The sequence below is a fragment of the Taeniopygia guttata genome, chromosome 7 (genome assembly GCF_048771995.1).
Source record: "Taeniopygia guttata chromosome 7, bTaeGut7.mat, whole genome shotgun sequence".
Lineage (NCBI taxonomy): Eukaryota > Metazoa > Chordata > Aves > Passeriformes > Estrildidae > Taeniopygia > Taeniopygia guttata.
The window spans coordinates 33,097,765-33,118,286 of NC_133032.1; the positions used below are offsets into that span (position 1 = coordinate 33,097,765).

At 40.7% G+C, this 20,522-nt stretch overlaps 1 protein-coding gene and 1 non-coding gene across 13 annotated transcripts in view; both read left to right on the forward strand.

Moving 5' to 3' along the window:
• Nucleotides 1–20,522, forward strand: part of R3HDM1 (R3H domain containing 1) — a 54,045-nt gene that overhangs the window by 24,911 nt on the left and 8,612 nt on the right. For 7 of the 12 annotated variants that reach the window (XM_012575017.5, XM_030278087.4, XM_030278090.4 and 4 more), the window contains 10 exons: nt 533–790; nt 3,275–3,429; nt 4,799–4,900; nt 8,085–8,339; nt 8,694–8,814; nt 13,468–13,622; nt 14,177–14,325; nt 16,370–16,473; nt 17,070–17,237; nt 20,164–20,327. In XM_012575017.5, coding sequence (XP_012430471.4) covers nt 533–790; nt 3,275–3,429; nt 4,799–4,900; nt 8,085–8,339; nt 8,694–8,814; nt 13,468–13,622; nt 14,177–14,325; nt 16,370–16,473; nt 17,070–17,237; nt 20,164–20,327 — 1,631 coding nt within the window. The remainder of the gene's footprint in view (nt 1–532; nt 791–3,274; nt 3,430–4,798; nt 4,901–8,084; nt 8,340–8,693; nt 8,815–13,467; nt 13,623–14,176; nt 14,326–16,369; nt 16,474–17,069; nt 17,238–20,163; nt 20,328–20,522) is intronic. The other 5 variants (XM_030278094.4, XM_030278095.4, XM_030278092.4 and 2 more) reach the window with 4 other exon arrangements.
• MIR128-1 (microRNA mir-128-1) lies at nt 10,960–11,030 on the forward strand. Its single transcript, NR_049021.1, has one exon. It is a non-coding gene; the product is annotated as a microRNA mir-128-1 (primary transcript).

Here is a 20,522-nt window from a genome sequence, read left to right on the forward strand (position 1 = left end):
AGAAACAAACAGTGTTGAGGGTTTCAGTGTAGTGCAAATTGTCCAGCAGGTGAATCAGAGAAGATCTGACCCCCAGCAGTGGAAAGAAACTGGTCCTTGTTTGCATGCAGGCAGTGTGTGCAGGGCATGAACCAGGACAGTGGGGCCCTGCAGCTGCATTCCCTGCACAGCTGCAGGAGCTGGAGCTGGGAGTTCACTGCCTCAGTGCATCCACTCCACCATTTTGCAGTAATGACCAATCACTTCCATGAATTCTGGAGGTACAGATATGCATTTTCTGACCAGAAAACCAAGCTAGATAGGAAAGCCTTACTTTGCAGTGCAAAGCAGTGCTGAATTGACCCTTGGTTCACACAAGTGACCTTGTAATGGTATTCCAGGGGAGACGGAGGGGGAGTCCATTGACAAGGCTGCTGTGAATAATGTGCTTAATGCTGAGCTTTCAGGGTGAGCACTTAGAAGTGTATATTTTAAAGTGAGCTTGATGTTACTGTCTCCAGGTAAAACCAATTTCTCATTACTCCTTTCCTAGGTTCAGAGTCTTCTAGTAGTGTAGGGTCCTCCACGGGTTCTCTCTCTCACAGCCAGCAGCCTCTTCCAGTGCCAGCTCTAAGCCAGCCCTCCCCTGGCACGCCTGCCGTGTATCCAACTGTCAGCTCTAGTAACTCTCTTTCCTTTGACGGTGGCATGAGCGGGCAAGTGGCACCTGCTGCTGGCAGTAGCTTCTTTCTGCTTCCCTTGGAAGCAGCGGGCATCCCGCCTGGCAGTGTGCTGGTCAACCCTCAAACAGGTTGGTACATGCTTGGGGGAGTCTCTGTTACACTGGGGAACTTGGAAAAAAATGCACGAGTGTTTGCATAAGACTTCATGTCAGTATTGTCCTCTGTCCTTTATTTTTCTCTTTATTTTTTTAATGTGGTTGTATTCATTCAATGCACTTAATTTAACAAGGAAGCATGACTGGAGGATCAAAGGAATGAGTAAACTCACATGATTTTCTTTAGAATAGTTTTAACTTACATGTAAAATTTTAACGAGTGTCTTGCAAAAAATACGATAATCATATGATTTACTATCCAGAACACAGAATAACTTAATTGTTTCAGCTTTTTTCAGAAGAGGAAAATATCCTTTCCAGTGCTTCTATAGCACAGTTTCAGTGAGGGGAGAGAGCCTGAGAAAGGATTTATACTGACTTGAAAGAATTTATCGTCCTTCTTTTTTTTGATGCAACATATTCACATCTTTATGCTCAAGACTGAGTTAATGCAGTGAAAGAAGCACAGAATGAAATGCTATTTCTAAATAACACTTCTCCTTCTCACTTTAAAGGAGGATTAAATCAGTGTTGGTGTAATTGGCCAATACTGGTATTTTTTAGGAAGTAGTAGGAAATTGTTACTTCATAATGTATAGATGCAAGGAGATCTGTAATAACTTGTCTGGATTAAATAACGAGTTAGCATTCTCTGGGCAAAATTTTACTTAAAAATTAGGAAATCCTGAAAATATTCATTTACCTTTAATGTAAAATATCATAATTTTAGGAAATTATGTTTTTTAATTTTAGTATAAGGATTTGTTTTCATTGTAGAAAAGAAAATACTTCAGGATATATTTACCATCATTCTGTAGACGGACTTATGTTTGAATATAACTACACATGATGTTTGAAGCAAAATGTTTCTCATTGGGGTTGTTAAATGTAGTAAATAATTTCTTTAACTAGAAGATATAACATTGAAATAGATAATTTCCCCTTTTTCCTTAATATGAATCAGTTGCTAAAAATTTGGCTACAAATGAGTTGCTGTAGGACTTAATTTTCATAGATAGCCATTGGATTTGGAGGAGAATGTATTTGTCATAGAGCTAAGTTCATTAGTAGTTTTCCATAATTATGTTAATGTCTAATGAGTTTCTAGTAGAAGATGAAGAACACTTTGACAATAAGGAACATTCAGGTGCAGATAAACTTTGATTTCCAATGTACTCGAATCATCGTATTCTGTAATTGTTCCTCTGGCTTTACTGTTCCAGTGCCAGCCAGAACAGAGATTGGCTCCTCAGAGTTTCTGACAGAGGAGTCTGGGCCTTGGTAATTAGCAGCCATGACAAGAAATAAGTGAGGCTCTGGTGATTAGCAGGAAGTAGTACAAGGAAATAAGAAAATCTGAGTCCCTGTTGATGTGAACATTCCCAATTTTTGAGTGTTGAAGAGAAATCTACTAAGCTCAGTTGAGTATCACCTGATAAGCTGCAGTCCAGCTGCTGTAGCTTATGTTCATGCTCCCTCTGCCATGAATTCCTCAGTCCTTTCTTCAGTAACTGTTCCACTCTTTATGTTGGGCAGTTGCATTTAAGTATGATGGCACCAAGAAGTCTGGAGGAGCATTAATCTGCTTTGACAGGGTGCAAAGGCTTTAGGCTCAGTTTAAATCTTTCTGGAAAGGTTAAGAACATCTTTAAATCAGAGGAGAGAAAAATTTACATCAATGTTGGGCCCTTCGAGCATCAGAATAAGCCAATGCAGGACACGTGTCAGTAACCAGGTAGGCACAGGTCCTTGCCAGCCAGGCTGTTGTTCCTTTGATTTGTTTTGGTTTTTTCCAATCCAGGCACAAAAAGAAATCATGGGGGTTTTTTTAATGCAGTTTATTTTTCAATTCTCTTTCATTGGCCCATTGCTGTAATATGTAATTTATTAAATAAGAGAATAATTAGAATAATTATTTTGAAAGCTAAAAGCCAATTCATCTTAAGAATAGGGGAAGAGAGTCCTTTATCAGTAATCTCACTATCAGGCATGGGAATACCAGGGCTCCTATTGCTTTATATAGTTTTCAAAAAATATTTGACTTTAAGTTCTCCTGTGTTCTGACTGGTTTTCAAATTGATTAAAGGAGGTAAATTTTTAAAAGATCCTTAAAACAGTATTTTAGTAGAGTTTTCCTTTATTACTCCTGTCATATTCGATCTATTTGGTTAAAAATCAAGTTTCAAGATGAGTGGCATATAAGAAATTTTTATGGGTGTTCACTGCGTGAAGATTGGGGTATCTTTGTTTAGCTTCAATGCTTTGAGTTTTAGCTGCATGTAGTCATTGCTCTTACAGCTGTGGGCATTTGGCATGAATCTGTCATATAAACCAGTGTGACTTCCCTTATTTTTCAATGTTATTATTGTATCCATTTTGCCTGCTGTAAGTATGTTGGTGTGCTTTCTCCCAGCCGAGGTGGTGCAGCTGGCTGTGTTTGTTGTGTTCCCTGGGCAGGTCAGCCGTTCCTCAATCCCGATGGCACTCCGGTGGTGTACAACCCTCCCCTGCCTCAGCAGCCTGTTAGGAGCCAAGTGCCTGGAGCTGCACCTCAGCCAGCCCTGCCCAGCCCCAGCCAGCACCAGCCTGGAGCAAACCCCGTCCTCTCACAGGTGCACTTGTCAAACACGTGCTCAGCTCTGGGAACAGGGGTGGGGGTTATTTATTCTGCAGTGGATGTGACAACAGGCACACAAATAAGCATAACTGGGCTTTTTCCCTCCCAGTCCTCAAAACTATCAGCTCTGCTCATACCTGAGCATGGTAGGCAGCCTTTTCTTAATATTACTGAGGAATTTTAGTATGAAAATGTTCTGTCGCCAAGAACAAGAGATTCTGCCTTCATCCCTGATTGCAATGTGGAGTTACCCAGGCTTTAAAAGCAATATAGCTGGCAGCTGGGAAGAGCATTAATCCAACTGGAACCTTGGGCTGCTTGAGGGCTGTTTCTCAGCCAGATGAATTCCTGGGCTGTACAGCACAAGCAGGAGTCATGGCACAGTAGGAGTAGCTCAGAACTGGTCAGCATGAACATCTCACAAGAGATAAGCATATTCAGCATATTCTGCTCACAAAACAACACACATAAGTACAGAATGTATTTTATCCTTGTCTTGTACAAGAGTTTAGTAAAATAGGCCAGATTGAAGACTGCCCCAGCCCTAGAAGGAGAAGAAAAGCAAAATGCATGGGCAGGAGAAGGGAGGGTTTTCCCTTCTTACAGCAGCTATTTCAGGCACCAAGGTACTGGCTGTAGTCTCCTGTGGTATTTTCTGATGGTTAAATTTTATCAAAAAGTTATTTATAGAACTTCATCTAAACCTTTTACCTTTGTTTGTTTGTTTTCCCTGTTTAAACCTGTTCAGATAGCTGGGTATGTCACAGTAGAGCTGGCCTGTTTTGAAAAAGGTCTCATTTGTACTCTTTCTAGATCAGAGAAGTGTGTATGTAATATTTGCTATTTTCTTCACAAATTCGGTACCAGTTCTCTGATTACCTTCTCAATGCATGCTGGAATTAAACCTGCCTGAAATATTATGAGCAATGATAGCTATCTAGAGAAATTATTTTAGTACTGTTGAATAAATGAAAGTAGTTTGTTTGAATCCATGGTTAGTAGTAAATTCATTCTTTAAAGCCTTTTGATGCTTTAAAAGAGCTTGTGTTTAAAATGCGTGTGGAGCTTTTAGTCTCTCTGAAGGAAACAGTAAATGTTAAATAGAAGCAATTTACTGACATAGCTAATATAGTGTATAACAAATAAAGCAATGGATGTCTTTTGGGAGACTGAGATATTCAGAGTTACTTCTGTTTTCACTCTATGCAGTCTGAGGCTTACAAAAAAAGAAGTATCCATTCTGTTTCTGAGATTGGAGCGAGTTGCTCTTCTGGAGCATAGTTGCTTTTCTCTGTTACAAAAGACTTGTTTTCACTTCTCTTACTCTGGTGTTAACCTTGTTCATAACCCTGTTATTTCTGCAGCCTCTGCGGGCTCTGCAGCCTTCCTCCCAGCCTGTCCAGTACTCTGCAGTGTCGTACCCACCCCCGCTGCTGCCAGCCTCCTCTGCACAGCAGTACTCTGTGGTATTACACCTTCTCTTCTCTGCTCCTTGCACAGCCTCCTCTCTGGGGCTGCTGGCCTTTGCTTGGCTGTTTGGGTGCTGTGTGTAGCAGGGTAGTGACTGGCTCTCAGTGACACAGCACCTGAGTGCCCGAGATGGGAGCATTTCATGTTCAGCAGAAATACCTGCAATTAAGGCTGTATCTATATATCTCTATATTTTGAGATGCATTATTTCCCTTTCCCTTTGTAAAGAAACTTTTTCAGTGCTGTTTCATTAGCCAGTCAGTACCTTTTTGTGTCTCTGGATTAACCTCTTTCTGTTGCTTCTTATTGTTTCCTTGTCTGCTCACTCTTCAGCTGAACTTTAATGCATTCTGGGGGATCAGCTGCTCTGATTTTTTCTCGTCGACTTTTTGTAGCTTCTTTGGTAGAATTTTCAACACTCCCACTTCTCTAGTATCCATTGTTTAATAAGTAAAAACTGGAAATAAAATATCTTAGTCTATCAAAAACCAGGAAAAAAGAAGAAAAGTCACACAAAGTGAAACTGAAACTCAGTAAAGGAGAGTTGTTACCCAAGGGAGAATCTGAACTAGATTAAATTGAACTAGGGAGATAAGAACAGGTCAAAGTCTGCTCTGATACTTTCCTGAGTGCATGTTTGTGTTGAGTGTATGTGGCAAGGTTTTGGCGCAGGGAGCTGCAGGGATGGCTTCTGGAGGAACAGAATGAGTTGCCTCATTGGACAGAGCCCATTTTGGGCAGCTCCAGGGCTGACCCTGCACAGCCCAAGCTGAGTCAGTCAGTCACACTGGTGGCACCTCTGAGTGTGCTTGGAAAGGGTGTGAGGGAGAGGAGGGAGAAACAGCTCCACAAATAATTGAGGCCAGAGGGAGGAAAGCAAGGAGGTGCTCCGGGTGCTGGAGCAGAGCCTGCAGCCTGGGGAGGAGACTCTGGTGAAGCAGATTCTCCCCTTGAAGCCATGAAGGACCATGGTGGAGCAGATAGCCACCCTGCAGCCCTTGGAGCATCCCGTGGGTGCTCTGAAGGAAGCTGAAGCCTTCAGAGGCAGCTTTTCTGGTAGGACCCAAACTAGGGCACTCCATTCCTAAGGACTTCAGCCTTTGGGAAGAACCCACATTGAAGAGGTTTGTGAAGGATTGTATCCTGTGGGTGGGACCCAATGCTGGAGCAGAAGAGTTAGGAGGAAGCAGCAGTAGATACATGAGTGGGAACCAATCACAAGCCCCATTCTCCTTCCCTTGTGATACTTGGAGGAGGAGGTAGAAGACTTGGGAGTGAAGTTGAGTCTGGGAAGAAGCAGTGGGGTTGAGGGAAGCTGGTTTTAGTTTTGGTTTTATTTCTCATTCTCCTACTTTGCTATTAATTGACATAAATAAATTAATCTTCCTGTGGTGGTCATTGATAAATGATTTTCCTGTCCCTTTTCTTGACCCATAAGCCTTTCATCGTATTTTCTCCCCCTGTATTGCTAAGGATGAGAGGAAGGATGGAGTGACTTGGGGGCACTTAGGAGCCAGCCAAGGTTAACTCATCAAAGTGTTGTACAGCAGCTAATTTTAACATTAATCAGAAATGCCTTAAAATAAATAGAGTTTTAGTTGAATTCAATATGGATGTTGCTTCTGAAGTTAATTGAGAGTTTGAACGGATGCTAAAGCAGAGAAGGAAACTTCTTGTTTATAGTAATTTCAGAGCATTTCACATCCAGGAAGTGGGTTCCAAGACTAAGTGCCCTGGCAGTTTCAGAAATTTATTCCTGCTGATGGTAATTTATGTAACATAATGAAAAGGATTGATGGTCTTGGATGGTATTCCAAGTGTAACACCTCTGTAGCTGGCACCAGGAGAGTGCTTCCTCCATTTATTGGGAATGCCATGTTCCAGGGCTGAATCCTGCTTGTACCATACCTGTCACTGCAGGACAAAGTGACCAGGTCAAATTTTACTTACACTGGTAGTGTAACAAATCAGTGTGGTATGGTTTGGGTTTATCCTTCAGACATATTTAGAGCCAAGATGAACTCATATGCAGTATCTCCTCTTCAAACTGAGGATTTGGAAAAGCAGAATGTAAAATCCAATGTAGAAAAGCATTATAGTTGCATTTAATAGGCACCATTAAGGAATGAAATGCCAAAGTCAGATTACTATCTAATGAAAATAAGGCTTTTTAAGATGTACTAAATACACATGAAAGGTGTACTAAATTGGGTTTTAGGTGCAAATTCATATTTCCGACAGCAATTAATAATATATTTAGCTTGGAAACGAAAAAAAAAACATAGTATCATAAAATGTGAATGTAGCTAATCAGTAAAAGATGGGGTTTATACTTACTTTTTCTTGATTAATTCCTGTCTTCAGAATGATTTAAGACCAAGTGGTCTTGAAATAGTTTTAATGCTCCTGCATGTTTGGAGAGTCTGCTTTCAAAGTATGAACCAAATCTTCCTGTCTAGCAAAAAACAAGCAATACTAGTTAGTGATCACTTCTAATTTTCAGGATGTTGCTAATTTGATGCTGAATTGCTTGCTAAGAAAAGGAGCTTGGGGTTACAGTGGAAGTTTCAGATTCCACAGGACCGCTGCAGTGCAGAGTGCAATAAGTGGCATCCTTTCAGAGGTTAATAAAACACAGATAAAGAGTAGCCACTGGGACACATTTCTCCCTATTGTTACTTGATTTCAGATTAAAAGATAATTTATCTTTGCATGTAGGATAATAACTAAATTAGAGGAATGTGCTTTTTTAACTCAGACTTAGAACTTCATTATGTTAAACTCTCAAAAGCAAAAATTTACTTCAGAATCCTAATGTATCCTGCTATTTTAACTGGGGTTAGATGTTTTCATTCAAGTTTTGGAGTCCAGTCAGAAGATGTTAGTGACACAAATTCTGAACTTTCTTTTTGACAAATGAATTCTCACAATAAGTAGATAAAGGCAGATGTAATCCAGAAGGCAAAATATTTTCAGTGAAAAGAGTGAAGTCTGAACCTGGATGTTCTCTCCTGCTGTCAGCCCTGAAGATAATTTGCTAATGTTCCATCTTCTTTGCTGTTGTTCTTTGGCTGCTGTTGCTACTGCCCAGTAATGTGAGATGTGTTTGGCTGTTTTATTTCTTTCTCCTTGAACGTACATTTGCAAATGCAGTTTTTCCTGTTTTCCCCACGCCTGCAGCAGGACAACCTGGGATCGCAGTTCAGCCACCTGAGCCTGGCGCGGCAGCCGCCGGCCGAGGGCGCGGAGCCGGGCCCGGCGCTGTTCCAGCCCGGCGTGGTGCTGCAGCCGCCGCAGCAGCCGGGCTACATCCTGAGCGCCGCGCCCGCCGCAGCGCAGCCCCCGCCGCAGCCCTACTCGGGCCCCGGGCACGCCGTGGGCCAGCCCGTGCTCCCGCAGCATCCGCAGGGATACGTGCAGCAGCCCGTGCCACAGGTACCGCGCTCCTGCGAGAGCCGGGGGGGGACTGACCCTGCCCTCCTGCTGCTCCTGCAGTCTGGGGCTCCCTGGGGAACTGCAGCTCTGCTGTTTTTCTGGGGTTGAGGTCTGTTCTGTAATGAATGACTTCACTTTACTTGAGGAAAGTCAACTTTCAACAAGGAAAGTAGAGAAATTGGCTGTTAAAGTGGGAATTTATGTAATATAAGGGATTTTTGAATCGCTGAATTATTTAACATCTGTTGCACCTTTTAATAAATTATCCTTCTTTGTTGTATGGATTTTGCATTTAGATGCCTGCCTTCTCCAAAGCTGCATGCAGGCAGTGATCCTGTGACTGTTCCTTTGCAGATGCCACCCTGTTACTGTACCCCCAGCCAGTACCCGCACTCCAGCCAGCAGTACCGCCCTGTTTCTGTCCATTACAGCACGCAGCAGAGCCAGGCCCTGCCCCAGCCTGGCCAGCAGACAGGTTTGTTCAACTCTTCCAGCATTTCTTTAGAGCACTTTGGGTGGTTTTTCTCCTGCTTTTTCATTTTAAACTTACTTTGCTGTAAAATTTCAAATAAAGTAGAGGATCAAATGTAAAATACAAAGTGTAACTAACCTAAGGTGGAAATATTTGAGGCACTTGGGCATGAAACTTGGGGTTCAAGCCATTCCTTTAAATGGCTTATGCTGTAACTTTAATTACAGAGGTTTTAAAATGTAAAAGTTAATAGTTTTAAAAATTTGTAACTTAGTAGCTAATTACTTGATTAACTTGCAAAGTAAGATAAATTAGTACCTTTAAATGATGTAACATTAAAGAGATGTACCTTAACTGAAAGTTCTAAGCTAAAGATCCTAATCTTAGATGCTGTGGCATGAAAAGAGTTCTGTGCAGAAGATATTGGTGATACTGCTTTACTCTGTCTTTTTGTCCTATGATCAAAGGTGTCAGGGTATTGGATGGAATACATTAAGTGGTTACCTATTTTAGCAAAGACTTTTCAGCTGAGTTATCCTTCTGTGAATGTTAGCAAGCTTCATTTCCATCTCCTTCCTTTCTTCTTGTCTTTTTTTTTTCCTTACAGATTTTAACTGTAGGCTACCATTATTCTCACAATCTACTTCTAAATACTGTTATGACTTCTTCAGTAAGATTTGTATTCCTGAAACAAATTTACTTCTCAGTAATATCTTGGCTCATGGTCAAAACTTTCAGAAGTGACTAGTGATGTTTGGAGGCAGAGATCCTTAAAGACCAGGCTTTTATACCAGCTCTTAGTTGAATATGTAACATCCTTCTGAGTTACCTTCAGGAGGGTCTTTTTAATTCCTTCCCCTGCCCCCTCTACATGTTGTGGTACAGAAACAGGATGGAAGATCAACTTTTACAAATATTAACTGGATTTATTTATGTCCTATGAAGCAGCATGTAAAGAGGGATGGCTCCTCTTCTGCACTTCTTCCAGGAAGTGCTCCAATAGTAGCAACAATTGATGGAGTTATTCAGGGTTCAGTTCACAAAGATTTTTTTCAAAGGAAAACAAATTACTTGGTTTTGCAACTTCTGTTATCCGCTGGTGTCAGAGATGTGTTACCCAACTGTATTTCACAGCCTGCTTTCCTTCCTCAGCATTTTTAATACCTAGACTACTTAACAGCAAAAAGTCTGAGGCTCAAGGGGATTACTTCCCACTGTGGGGACACCCTGTGTGAGTAGCACACAAACTCCCCAAATCAGAGAGCTCAGTGTACATTTGTACCCAAACAAACCAGTCTGAATTGGAAAGCATGGGGTGATAAGATGCACAGGGATGAACTGATTTCTGTTAGGTAAGTTCCTTTCTTGTATGTTTTTAGCTCTTTATATTTTAACTGAATTTCACTGCCTGTGGGTAAAAAGTGTCAGCAGATAAAGTCCCTCTCTGTCCTGGAAGAAATAAAATAAGCAAGCTGTGCAGACAGCTGCTCTACTGCTTTGATCGTGTGCCCTGTACCTGCACTCTGACATCAAGGGATCATGTTTGGGTAGTATGGGGATGGTCCAGCCAATAATCCTATTCAGTGTTGGGTTATGTGGTGTTTACCAGCACTAATGGGAGAAAGAAGGCTCTTACCAGAAACTGCAGAATTAGTGTTTAACTGAAAATCTCCAAACTGCTCTCCAGCTATTGCTGGTTCTCATTTAATGCTTTATAGGCAAATTTGAATCAGCATTTTAGAAACTGATGGTTCCATGTCTTGTTATGTGTTCTGGAAATACTTCACCAAGATGGTGTATTTGAAAATGCTCTTCCTTGTAATTTATTTTAAACCATTGATATTTGTATTAATTTGACATAAAGCTACACCTGAAGTGGTTGATGCTTATTAGCAATGTGTGGTTTTGAGCCAAAGGCACCACGTTACTTGGCTCATACAGCAAAAGTGGCTGGGCAAAAATGAGAGTTACAAATCTGGCATTACATAAAAGCCACGGGAGTTGTTCATCTCAGGAAGTGGTTACTAACTATAACATAACTTTGCAAACACAAATTCAGATAAAAGATGGCAGCTTCTGAGATCATGGCAACTGCAGCCGCTTCTGCTCTAATGCTGAGGAGTGGCCTGACTTCCTTGCTGAGCTGTTGGATTCGGGGCCGTAACACTGTCTGAGAGGTTTACATTTCTCACAGTGAACCGGTCTCTTTTTCAGCTGCTTCCTGGCTTCCTTTTTAAAGGGGTTTCAGGTGAAATATTTTGGGAGGTTCCTTTTTAATAAAAATGCTTTTGTTGCCCAAAAGATAATGGGAGAAGAAAACTCTCCTTGAGAAAAAAAGCATTTCCAATTGCCGTGTTAATGTGAGCCCAGTTACCATGAGACCTAACTACAGGTTGTTTAAAAATCTAGTCTGAACTACAGTTCCTGTAGGAAAATCAGCAGTTCAACTGGCTTCTGCTTCACAAGGCAGGGATAAAACTACTCCAGTTACAGTAACTGTAGCTGTAATAGTCATAACTAAGCTCATCAACTCCCAGCTCGTTAACCGAGTGCTTGTACTTGCTTTTCTGTTCTTCAATAAACACTGTTTCTTACTCCTAATGCATTATTCAAAAAATGTATTTCTATATTCTGTGAGTTAACTCTTCTTATATTAACTGTGACTTCTCTTGAATTATGTAAATATTAAGAGACCTGCTCCTATTTTTACCTCCAGTTTCGGAGTATTTCTGTGTAATGGGACAATCTGCTGTGGCAGGTGTGGGGTTTGTGCTGAGTGCTGCATTTCTGTCAGCCCACTCTGTGCAGAGGTGAAGCTGCAGCTAAAAATAGAGCATTCTTTGGAACGCTCTGGGGAACCTTCGTGGCAGCCAATTTGTATTGTTCCAGTCCGCTCTGCTTGCAGAATTGATTGTATCTGTCTCTGCAAGTGCCAGAAAAGGCTGCAGAACTACGCACGGGTCCATTGCAATTTCTGGGACACGAGGGGTTCAGACTGCGGGTGCACTGTCACAGCACAACTTCCCATTCTGCTGCATTTTAGGGGCCATAGATCGCTTTATCACAAAGTATGTTAAAGCATTTTGTATATTACAGATATGAAGAGCATTTTGTACACTGTTCAAACTTAAGTTTTTAAAAATTCTAAGTACTAATCCTACTTCAAGCATGTATTGTTCTGAAGTTTTGTCCAGTCCTCTGAAAATATTTATAGTGTTGTATGTTTCTAATGAATAGCTGTCTTGGTTTTAACAAACAGAATCTTCTTCCCTTTAATTTTCTGAAGCAATATTTGATAATATTAACAGTCTTCTTTTAGTGTTCATTGTTGTAATTTCTATAGAGAGCCTGCTGAGGCTGTTAGTGCACAATGTTCATTGTACTGTGTGAACGAAATCAATGAACATCGGAGGGTGCTGCTCACAGAAAGGTGTTTTATGATAACTGGATTACTTTCAGAATAGACTGAACCTTTTTTAGCACAATTTAAAGAAAACCCAAGGGAGTTTTTGCAGCTAAATTTGCTCTATTATAGTTCCTTGCCAAGGTAGGGAGCATGTCAAGGTCAGTGGGCTGTGAATGTGTCCAACTCAAGCACAGACTCTTCTTGCCGTCAGTGCATCTTGACATGCCCAGTTTTGTTATTCTGGAGGGATAACTGGCTTTGTCTCAGAAACACTGACTGTGTTGGGGTTTTGCTGATATGGTAAGTAGTGCATACCTGTATGATGGAACATGAGAGAAAAAGAACTTGTGTTCTGCATGTGTTTGGATCATGGTAGCAGCTACCTGCAAAATGCTTTTTAAAAAAAGAGGAAAGGAGGAGTTTAGGTTGGACTTTTATAAATGCATAAACTTCCTGTTTGGCACTTAATGCTCGGGGTGTTTTGGTTTGGGCTTTGGGGCAGTGTGGGGTGTGTTTTTTTAGGCAATTTTTGAAAGATAGGAGAGGATACTAGTTTAAGCAATAATAAATTGGTTTAGAGACACTATAGAAGGGTAAATATGAAAAATCTTTGTGTCCCTAAGATAACTTTGAATATAAAATATCTTCTGCTGTGTACTAATATGGCTTGAACTTAGAAGATTTTTCTCAGTACCCAGTTGGTTTTAGCATTGCAGATTTCAGAAGAAATTGCCCCTATGGAAAGGATTTGCACACAGGCCTTATGCAAATTTTCCTGAAGTCTGATTTACTTTCGAATTGCAGTCAAGATGCTCTGACCCCTGGGGCACCTGAGGTCCAAGCTGAATTTTGCATATGTAGAATTTTCAAACCGAAGTTCCTGGAATGGCCTTGTTCACAGTACCAGACAATGAATTGGGTTTGACCCTGTCTAGCATGCTCTGTTCAAGTGCTTCCAGCTTTCACCTGTCAAATCAAGGTGTTAATGCATGTGAGCCAGTGTAAATGAATAGTGCACGCATGTGGGAAGCAGCATTGCAAACAGTATGGATAATATTTCATGCTGAATCCAAATTAGTAAATATTAATTTTAATGTTGGCTTCTTTTTATATGCATGATAAGTTTACCTGTTGTGAAGCTGCCAGATTAAACAAGCCGTTGGAAAATGCTACATGTGTATTTTTGAATAGGTAACTATGTTTAAAATGTGTTCATTATTTCGAAGTAAGATTTAAATGTGTAATTTCAGGTTACCAGATTTTGCCCAACCAGCAGCAAAACTACCAGGGTTTAGTTGGAGTTCAGCAGTCTCAAAATCAAAACCTAGTCAGTGGCCAACACAACAACATTGGGAATCAAATTCAAGGTGTGATTGTTCCATATCCCTCAGTGCCATCTTACCAGGTGGGTAATGTATTCATAACTTTCCAATGACTCTTCTGTGGGTTTGAGTGTTGGGGTTTTCTTTAAATCCTTTGCTTTATGCTGGAAATGGTAGAAAGCTGCAAGCAGGTGCCAAAGGTGACTTTGGGGGACAGAAGCTAAAGATGCAAACCCACAATTGAAGTAAGAAGAAATAAGAACTTGTCACAAGTGCACAAGTTGTAGTGCTGTCGAAAGCCAAGTGCTGCATCAGTTGCAGTTCAGAGGGTGGGGAAGAAAAGCTTGGAAGGTTTCCTTCCCACCATCCCACTTTCTGTTGTCGAGAAAATACCTTGTTAATTCATGGAGTCCATTGGAGCCAATATTTCTATTTGGGAGGAAGAAGATTTAAAGATTTTTTTTTTAATATGGTGTTGTTTTTTTAGTTACTGTTACCACATTATTCTGGAATTAGAGAACTCCAGGTGATCTTTCAGTTTCTGGGGTTATTTTAAAATTCTTATATCAACTGGATGATGGTCAAGAGGCAGAAACATTGTCTGCAGGAGAAAGTGTTACTGTGTGGCCCATTGCAGGTTTCGGTGCCTCAAGGTTCCCAAGCAGTGCCCCAGCAGACATATCAGCAGCCTGTTATAATTCCCAGTCAGTCCAGCCAAGGACTGCCCACCACAGGAATGCCAGTCTACTACAGTGTCATTCCATCAGGTCAGCAGAACAATCTAAGGTAAGTTGAACTGATACTTGATTTCTCAGCAGCTGGGCTTAGTGGCTTTGTAAGAACTGACTGGATCTGCTTTTAGTGCTGCAGATAATAAAACTATTATTTTAGAAGCAGACTTACAGGCATTCTATTTATTTTTTGCTCTTATACAATTAAGTGAAACAAGCAGTACTGCTTTAACTGTAACATACTTGTTGGACTGGAAAACATTGTCTTCACAGCACTTTCAGCAATAATCCCACCTCTTAAATTTTCTGCATTCCATTTCTTACCCATGAGACACCAGTGTGCTCAGCAGTTCAGTCCTTCTGCAGTAATATTTAAGATGACTATCCATACTCACTGATTTTGACAAAGATACTACATTAATAATGTGTAGAGGAAAAACAACTTGAATCCCAGAAAAAGACTGACTTCTTTTTTGGAAATTTGCATGGAAAAGGTTTAGCTTGCTTTGTATTGTAGATGAGGCCTGCTGGCACCAAGCTGGATGTGAAACAAGTATAGAAATTTGGCTTTTGTTTGATAAATAACTTTTTTTTAACCTACCTTGGTAGCAGCAAATTGGTCTGCATGTACAGGCCTCCCTGAATATACATCTGTGTCCCCAAAGCAGTCTTTTGAGAACAGATAGGCAAGTACCTGGGAGAATTCATTGAGATTCTTACAAATTCTTCTTTCTCAAGCTTTTTTGAACTTACAAATGTGCAGCATTTTTATACCTGGGAGCTTTCAAACAAGCAGCAACAGTTTGAAGCTTGTTCATCCTTTTGAGAGTGCAGATCTCAGTAGTGTTTTTGTTATCGCTGTATGGTCTCATCTACTTACATCTGGATTCCTGTTCTTTGTATCTGAAGGTTTTTTAATACTTTTCTGTTTTGTATCTGAGATTCAGTGAAGTCGCAGGTAGGCATAATTCCAGACTTTTATTGAATTAAGTTTGGTTGCTTGATCTTTTGTGTAAATTAGAATGTCCCTCTCATTTGTTAGGAATTCAGAGCAAACTAGCAGCCAATGACAGCATTTGCTTTCATCAGAACAGTGATGCTGCAGCACTTGAACAAGGAAAGCAGAGTGCTGTTCTGCAGGAGCTGAGTGTCAAGCCTTCAGGTCGCTGCTGAAAACTAGAATCAGTAGGCAGATCAGAAGATGTGTGAAAGCACCTGTGTTAGTTTTCACTTGGTTTTGTCTGCTTTAATGGAAGGGAATCTTTAAATTAAAATTATGTAAGTGACCTATGGGACAAAGGATGGAACAAACTTTTGACAACATAAGTAAAAATAGTAGGTCCAAGAGGATTAAACCTATTTTTTTTCCCTCAATTTGAAGGAATTGTTTTATTCTAAGAACGGTTATCTGTTAGTACAAGATTCTATAGGCACTGTTCTGATTATGGTCCACCAACCTGGTATTCTGGCTGAGTATTAGTGGTAAATTAGTATCTAATTGTGTCTGTTACCTGGTTTTCCCCTGATTCCCCTGAAAAACTACCTGGCATAAATAAACTTTTGAAGTTATCCTTTTCCTATGTTTTGCAAACAGGATTCTGAATGGCTGTTTATCCCCTGGAGTCCTGTTCCACCTCCTGCCCCCTTTGGGAAAGTGTCAGTGGGCCCTGGGGCAGAGCTGCTTTGGCGTGCTGCCCCAGCTGAGGGGCTGCATCCCATATCCTTGTGCCAGGGGCTGTGGGATCTTGTAACCCAGACCTACTTCTGCTTCAGTGAGCAAGACAAGAAGTTGTCTTTTTATTGTTATTATTCTGCCTGTCTTATGCTGATATAGAGCTGTGGACACAAAAATAGAATATTAAAATAGGTGCATTAATAGAGTTTCTCAGTGTAGGTAGGGCACGTGTTTTTTCTACAGAAGAGGTGGGAAGCTTCAGTCTTCTGAAGAATGAATGAATTCGGGGTAGGTGGGACTATTAATGATTTAAAATTAACAAAAGCTCAGTGATTTGCAGTACATGTACACAGCAAATGCAGAAGTCGTGATTAAATAAGTAGCATAAATGCCTGTTAGTCATGTTCCTTTTTTATTATTGCAGTTCATCTGTGGGATATTTGCAGCCTCCTGGATCAGAGCAGATACAGTTTCCTAGAACATCATCGCCATGCAACTCACAGCAGCTTCAAGGACAGCAGTGTGCAGGTTGGGAGAACAGAGTTTTTATTGATAAGCTTCAAAAATGTCTAGCTATTATTATGCAGGGTGATTGGATATATGCTATTAAGGGTTTGATTTAGAATTAACTGTTGTATTCTTTTTCTTCTTTTGTTCATTTTTTAATTTATTTTCCAGTTTTAACCCTGAGGCAGATTAATTTGAAATCTCAAATTTTTTATCTTTGAAATATCTCAAGTTACTTTCTTAAAATCCAATACCATACATCTTAATACCTTGCACATCTATGGGTGAGTTAAGGCAGACATGGGAGCTGTACACTGGCAGCAGAATCGCTTCCATCCTTTTCTGAACAGCCAGATGGGTCTGAAAACTTTGAGATTTGGGTTTCTCTTTGACAGAAGGAGTGAGGTACATTTTGGAAACAGCATATTTGGCTCTTCTGCTCAAGAACCATTCTAGATTTCAGTTAACAGAGTAGGAGCAGTGATCTTCTTACAAGGTCTTGAAATCTGAGCATTGTGGGGTAGCTTTGTTACCTGCTGGAAAGCTGAAATTACTTCAAAGCTGTGTGGGGTGTTTTATTTTTATGGCGGCCTTATTTACTTCTTTTACTTTCATAGTTTATAGCAACCATTCAAGTCAGAAGCCATCACCTCCTACATTATTGCCACCTTCATCCAAGTCAAAGCCACAGCAGGCTGCTTCCATTGTGCACTACAGCATAGTGTCTCCACCCTCATCATGTAAAAGTTCACCCACTGGTCTTTCCATCATGCAGCCAAAAAAAGGTATATTTTACTGGGATTTTCGTATAAGCCATTCTGTCTAGAACATGCTGTAAATTTTCAGACTGGTTTCATGTCTAACTGTTAGAACAACTGCAACTTGAGGGCCATCTCTGATTTATTTTTTTTAATTCTTCATCTGTATTGCTATTATTGTGTCTTTTAAAATGATACATTGGATTTAAGTGAAACAGTGGCTCATGGGGACAGCCTGGAGGCCACCCTCAGCAGGTAAATGTTACTCAGCAGAAACATTTAAGTCAGGTTCAGATTTGGACAGAATGCTTGGGTAATTTTTAGAAAGTGTGTAAACAGAAACCTCAATGTGTTTGAGAGCAGTGCTGATGTAGATCTTGCCAATCCATGAAACCTTTATAAATGTTGATATCCAAACACTTAAAACTCTGAAGGTCCAACCATAAAATTGATGATGAACAGGTCAGGAAAATAAGAGCACTGGGGTTAGCCACCAAACAAGAGATTACAGGACAGTCCTGTGACCACAGTGGCATGGTCTTTATTTACTATTAGGGTATTTGATCCATTGGAGGCTTGCTTGGTAAAAAAGGGATAATCTCAAATTCTGCTCTCTCAGTATTTTGCAAGCAAGCACTAGATTAAACAACCCTAGATCAATGACCTAGATTCTGCTACAGATGTGGTGTTTCTTACAAACATTTATCTTTAAAGTGTTTTTTGAACCTGTTTATTAGTAAATAGATAACATGCTGTTAAGTGGTAAGATAGCTGGACTAGCAGTTCATGGGCAGGTTTGGTTTGGTTTCCATTTTGTTTCAAGTTTGTTTGGCTTTAATTCTGGAAGATTGTAATTTCAGAATGGCTAAAAGGAGCCTTGCACTAGTTTGTTTTTCTGCCCTCCTATCTATCCTGGAAGTGCTGGTTTTGTGCAGTTTTGGTGGCCTGGTTCAGACCTGTAAACTGGGGGTTAAGGAAGTTTCAGGAAGGAGAAAGCCCTCTATGGGGAGCAGATTCTGGGGAATAAATCAAAACTTGTGCTTCTCAGCAAGTGAAGACATTGAGATGCTGAGTGAAGGCCTCTGAGGCAGGGCCAATGAGCAGGTCCACAGACAAGCAGCAGAGCTGTGTTACAGCTGTGTTACACTCTAAAGCTGGGGAGGCTTTGAAGGATTTCTGGGTTTCCTTTCTCATGGGATTTGACAGGTCATAAAGTGTCTGCAAACTGACTTATGCACTGTATGACACTTCATTGTGTCAGGATACTTGGTTAGGAAAAGAATTCCCTTTATTTTCATTTCCTGAAATGCTGGGGAATTAGAAGCAAAAGAAAACCCAAAATTTTCTGAATGTGTAAAGTTTTCTTTTGCAGTTTAAATTGCATTTTAGATTGACACTCTTTAGAGATGATGCTGTAGGTGTTTCTGAAAGATAAACATGTTTTTGTTGGGTGTTCCATTCTCACAGAACAGATAAGTCAGGAGTATATTAAAATGTTGCAGAGTGAAATACTGAATATAAACCAGTAAGCTGTAAATTATTGTAATTTATAAAATATTTATACGTATTTATATAATATTAAAATGAAACCCATTTTTGTGTGCTAGACATAGTTTGTATTTAGGTGTTTGGTATATCTCAGGTTTACATATAGGGACTACATAGGGACTAGATAAGTTTATGGCTTTACCAGTGGAAAACTGTTGTATATTATTCTGATTATGCAGCAGTCATAAACAGAGTTGTGTTTTATTCTGTTGTGCAACAAAACAGAAATATTCACAGTGTAGCTCTTGCAGGGGACTCCTTAATTTATAGCCTCTGCTAAAGTTGGCCAAATACCTGATGCTTAGATTGCAATCTGTTACTCCTGGGTAAAACTTTTTGCCATTAGAAAGAAAGTATAGCTGTGAAGACATTGTTAATTTAGTTACCCATGTAATAAATAATTCCAAACACAATTTACAAAAGCTATTGTAGTTTTAATGTTATGCATTCCTTATTCTACATTGTTTGGTCTGATTTTTGAAGAAGTCTGTTATGGAGCCCAGGGGTAGTGAAAACAACAGCCCATTATAAAATACACCAGATGAATGCATTTTATAATCTGTATCTTGATGCTATGACATGGCGGTAGATTGAGAAGACTGCAGAATCCTGCTTTCTGGATGATTAAATGATGTTTAAACTGTGTGTTTTAATCGTGGTTTCTGAAAAATATTGTAGAAAGTGGGTAGAGCAGAGAAGGAAATTGCAAACAACCATATACAAAGAAAAAGGGCATTATATAAATTACTTGGGGCAGAGGGGGGAGATGGTTTGTCTCTTGGGCAGCCTCTCCTTACAGCTCCTGGTGTGAAACCTTGTGCAACAGTGCTGGATGTTGAGGTGTTCTCCCCTGACTCTGGACTTTCTGTGGCTACCACAGGACCCAAGTGGGACAGGGTGTGGGGATCAGTTTGCAGTATCTGCTCGAAAAGTATTCCAAAGAGAACTCGTAAGTGAGGGTAAGCTTGCCTAGGCTGGTCAAGGTTGGTCCCAGGTCTTTCTGCTATATGCCATCCTATCAGAGAAAACATTTTGAGTCTGCATTGCTGTACTTCATGTAAAACTAGGAAACTTCTATTTTTCAATGAAGCATATTTTCACTTAATACCACATTCTCCAACACACTGCTGTGACAGAAACTGCAGTGAATGTTGAGTACTGTCAACTACTAATAAATAGAGCGAATTCTTCCAAAAATATTCTCAGCAATGAGTTTCAGTGGCTCCACTATCTTGTTTTCTGGGAAGCCCTGTCTAAGTGAACTGTTGCAGGTGTAGTGGAAGTGTAATAGTACAGAAGGAACCGCGGCAGTTTTCTAGAATCAGCAGCTTCTTTAGCAGCAGGCGTCCCGCGCGTTCCCTGCCCTTTTCCCGGCGCTGACCGCCCCGTGGCTCCTGTGTTGCAGCCGCGGCGCCCGCCGGGGGAGTGGTGATGATGCAGCTCAACGTGCCCGGCAGCGCCGCGCCGCGGAACCCGTCACCGCCGCAGAGGAAGGCCGGCAAGTACTACTGTGAGCACCCCCGCGGGCACAAGGCCACGGAACTCAGCACTTTAGACGGTGCTGCACAGGTAGGAGTGCTGGTTTGCTTCTCCAGGATGGCTTAAAATATGCGTAAATCCTGTCTTTTTTAAAAAGCTATTTTGGGGGAGTAAAAATCTTGCTCTGATTAGACTTACTAGAGCTATTTTAACTTCATTGAAATCTTTAAAGGCTGTGGGTGCTGTTCAGCTTGTTCAGGTAGTAGTTTCTGAAACACTAAGGTG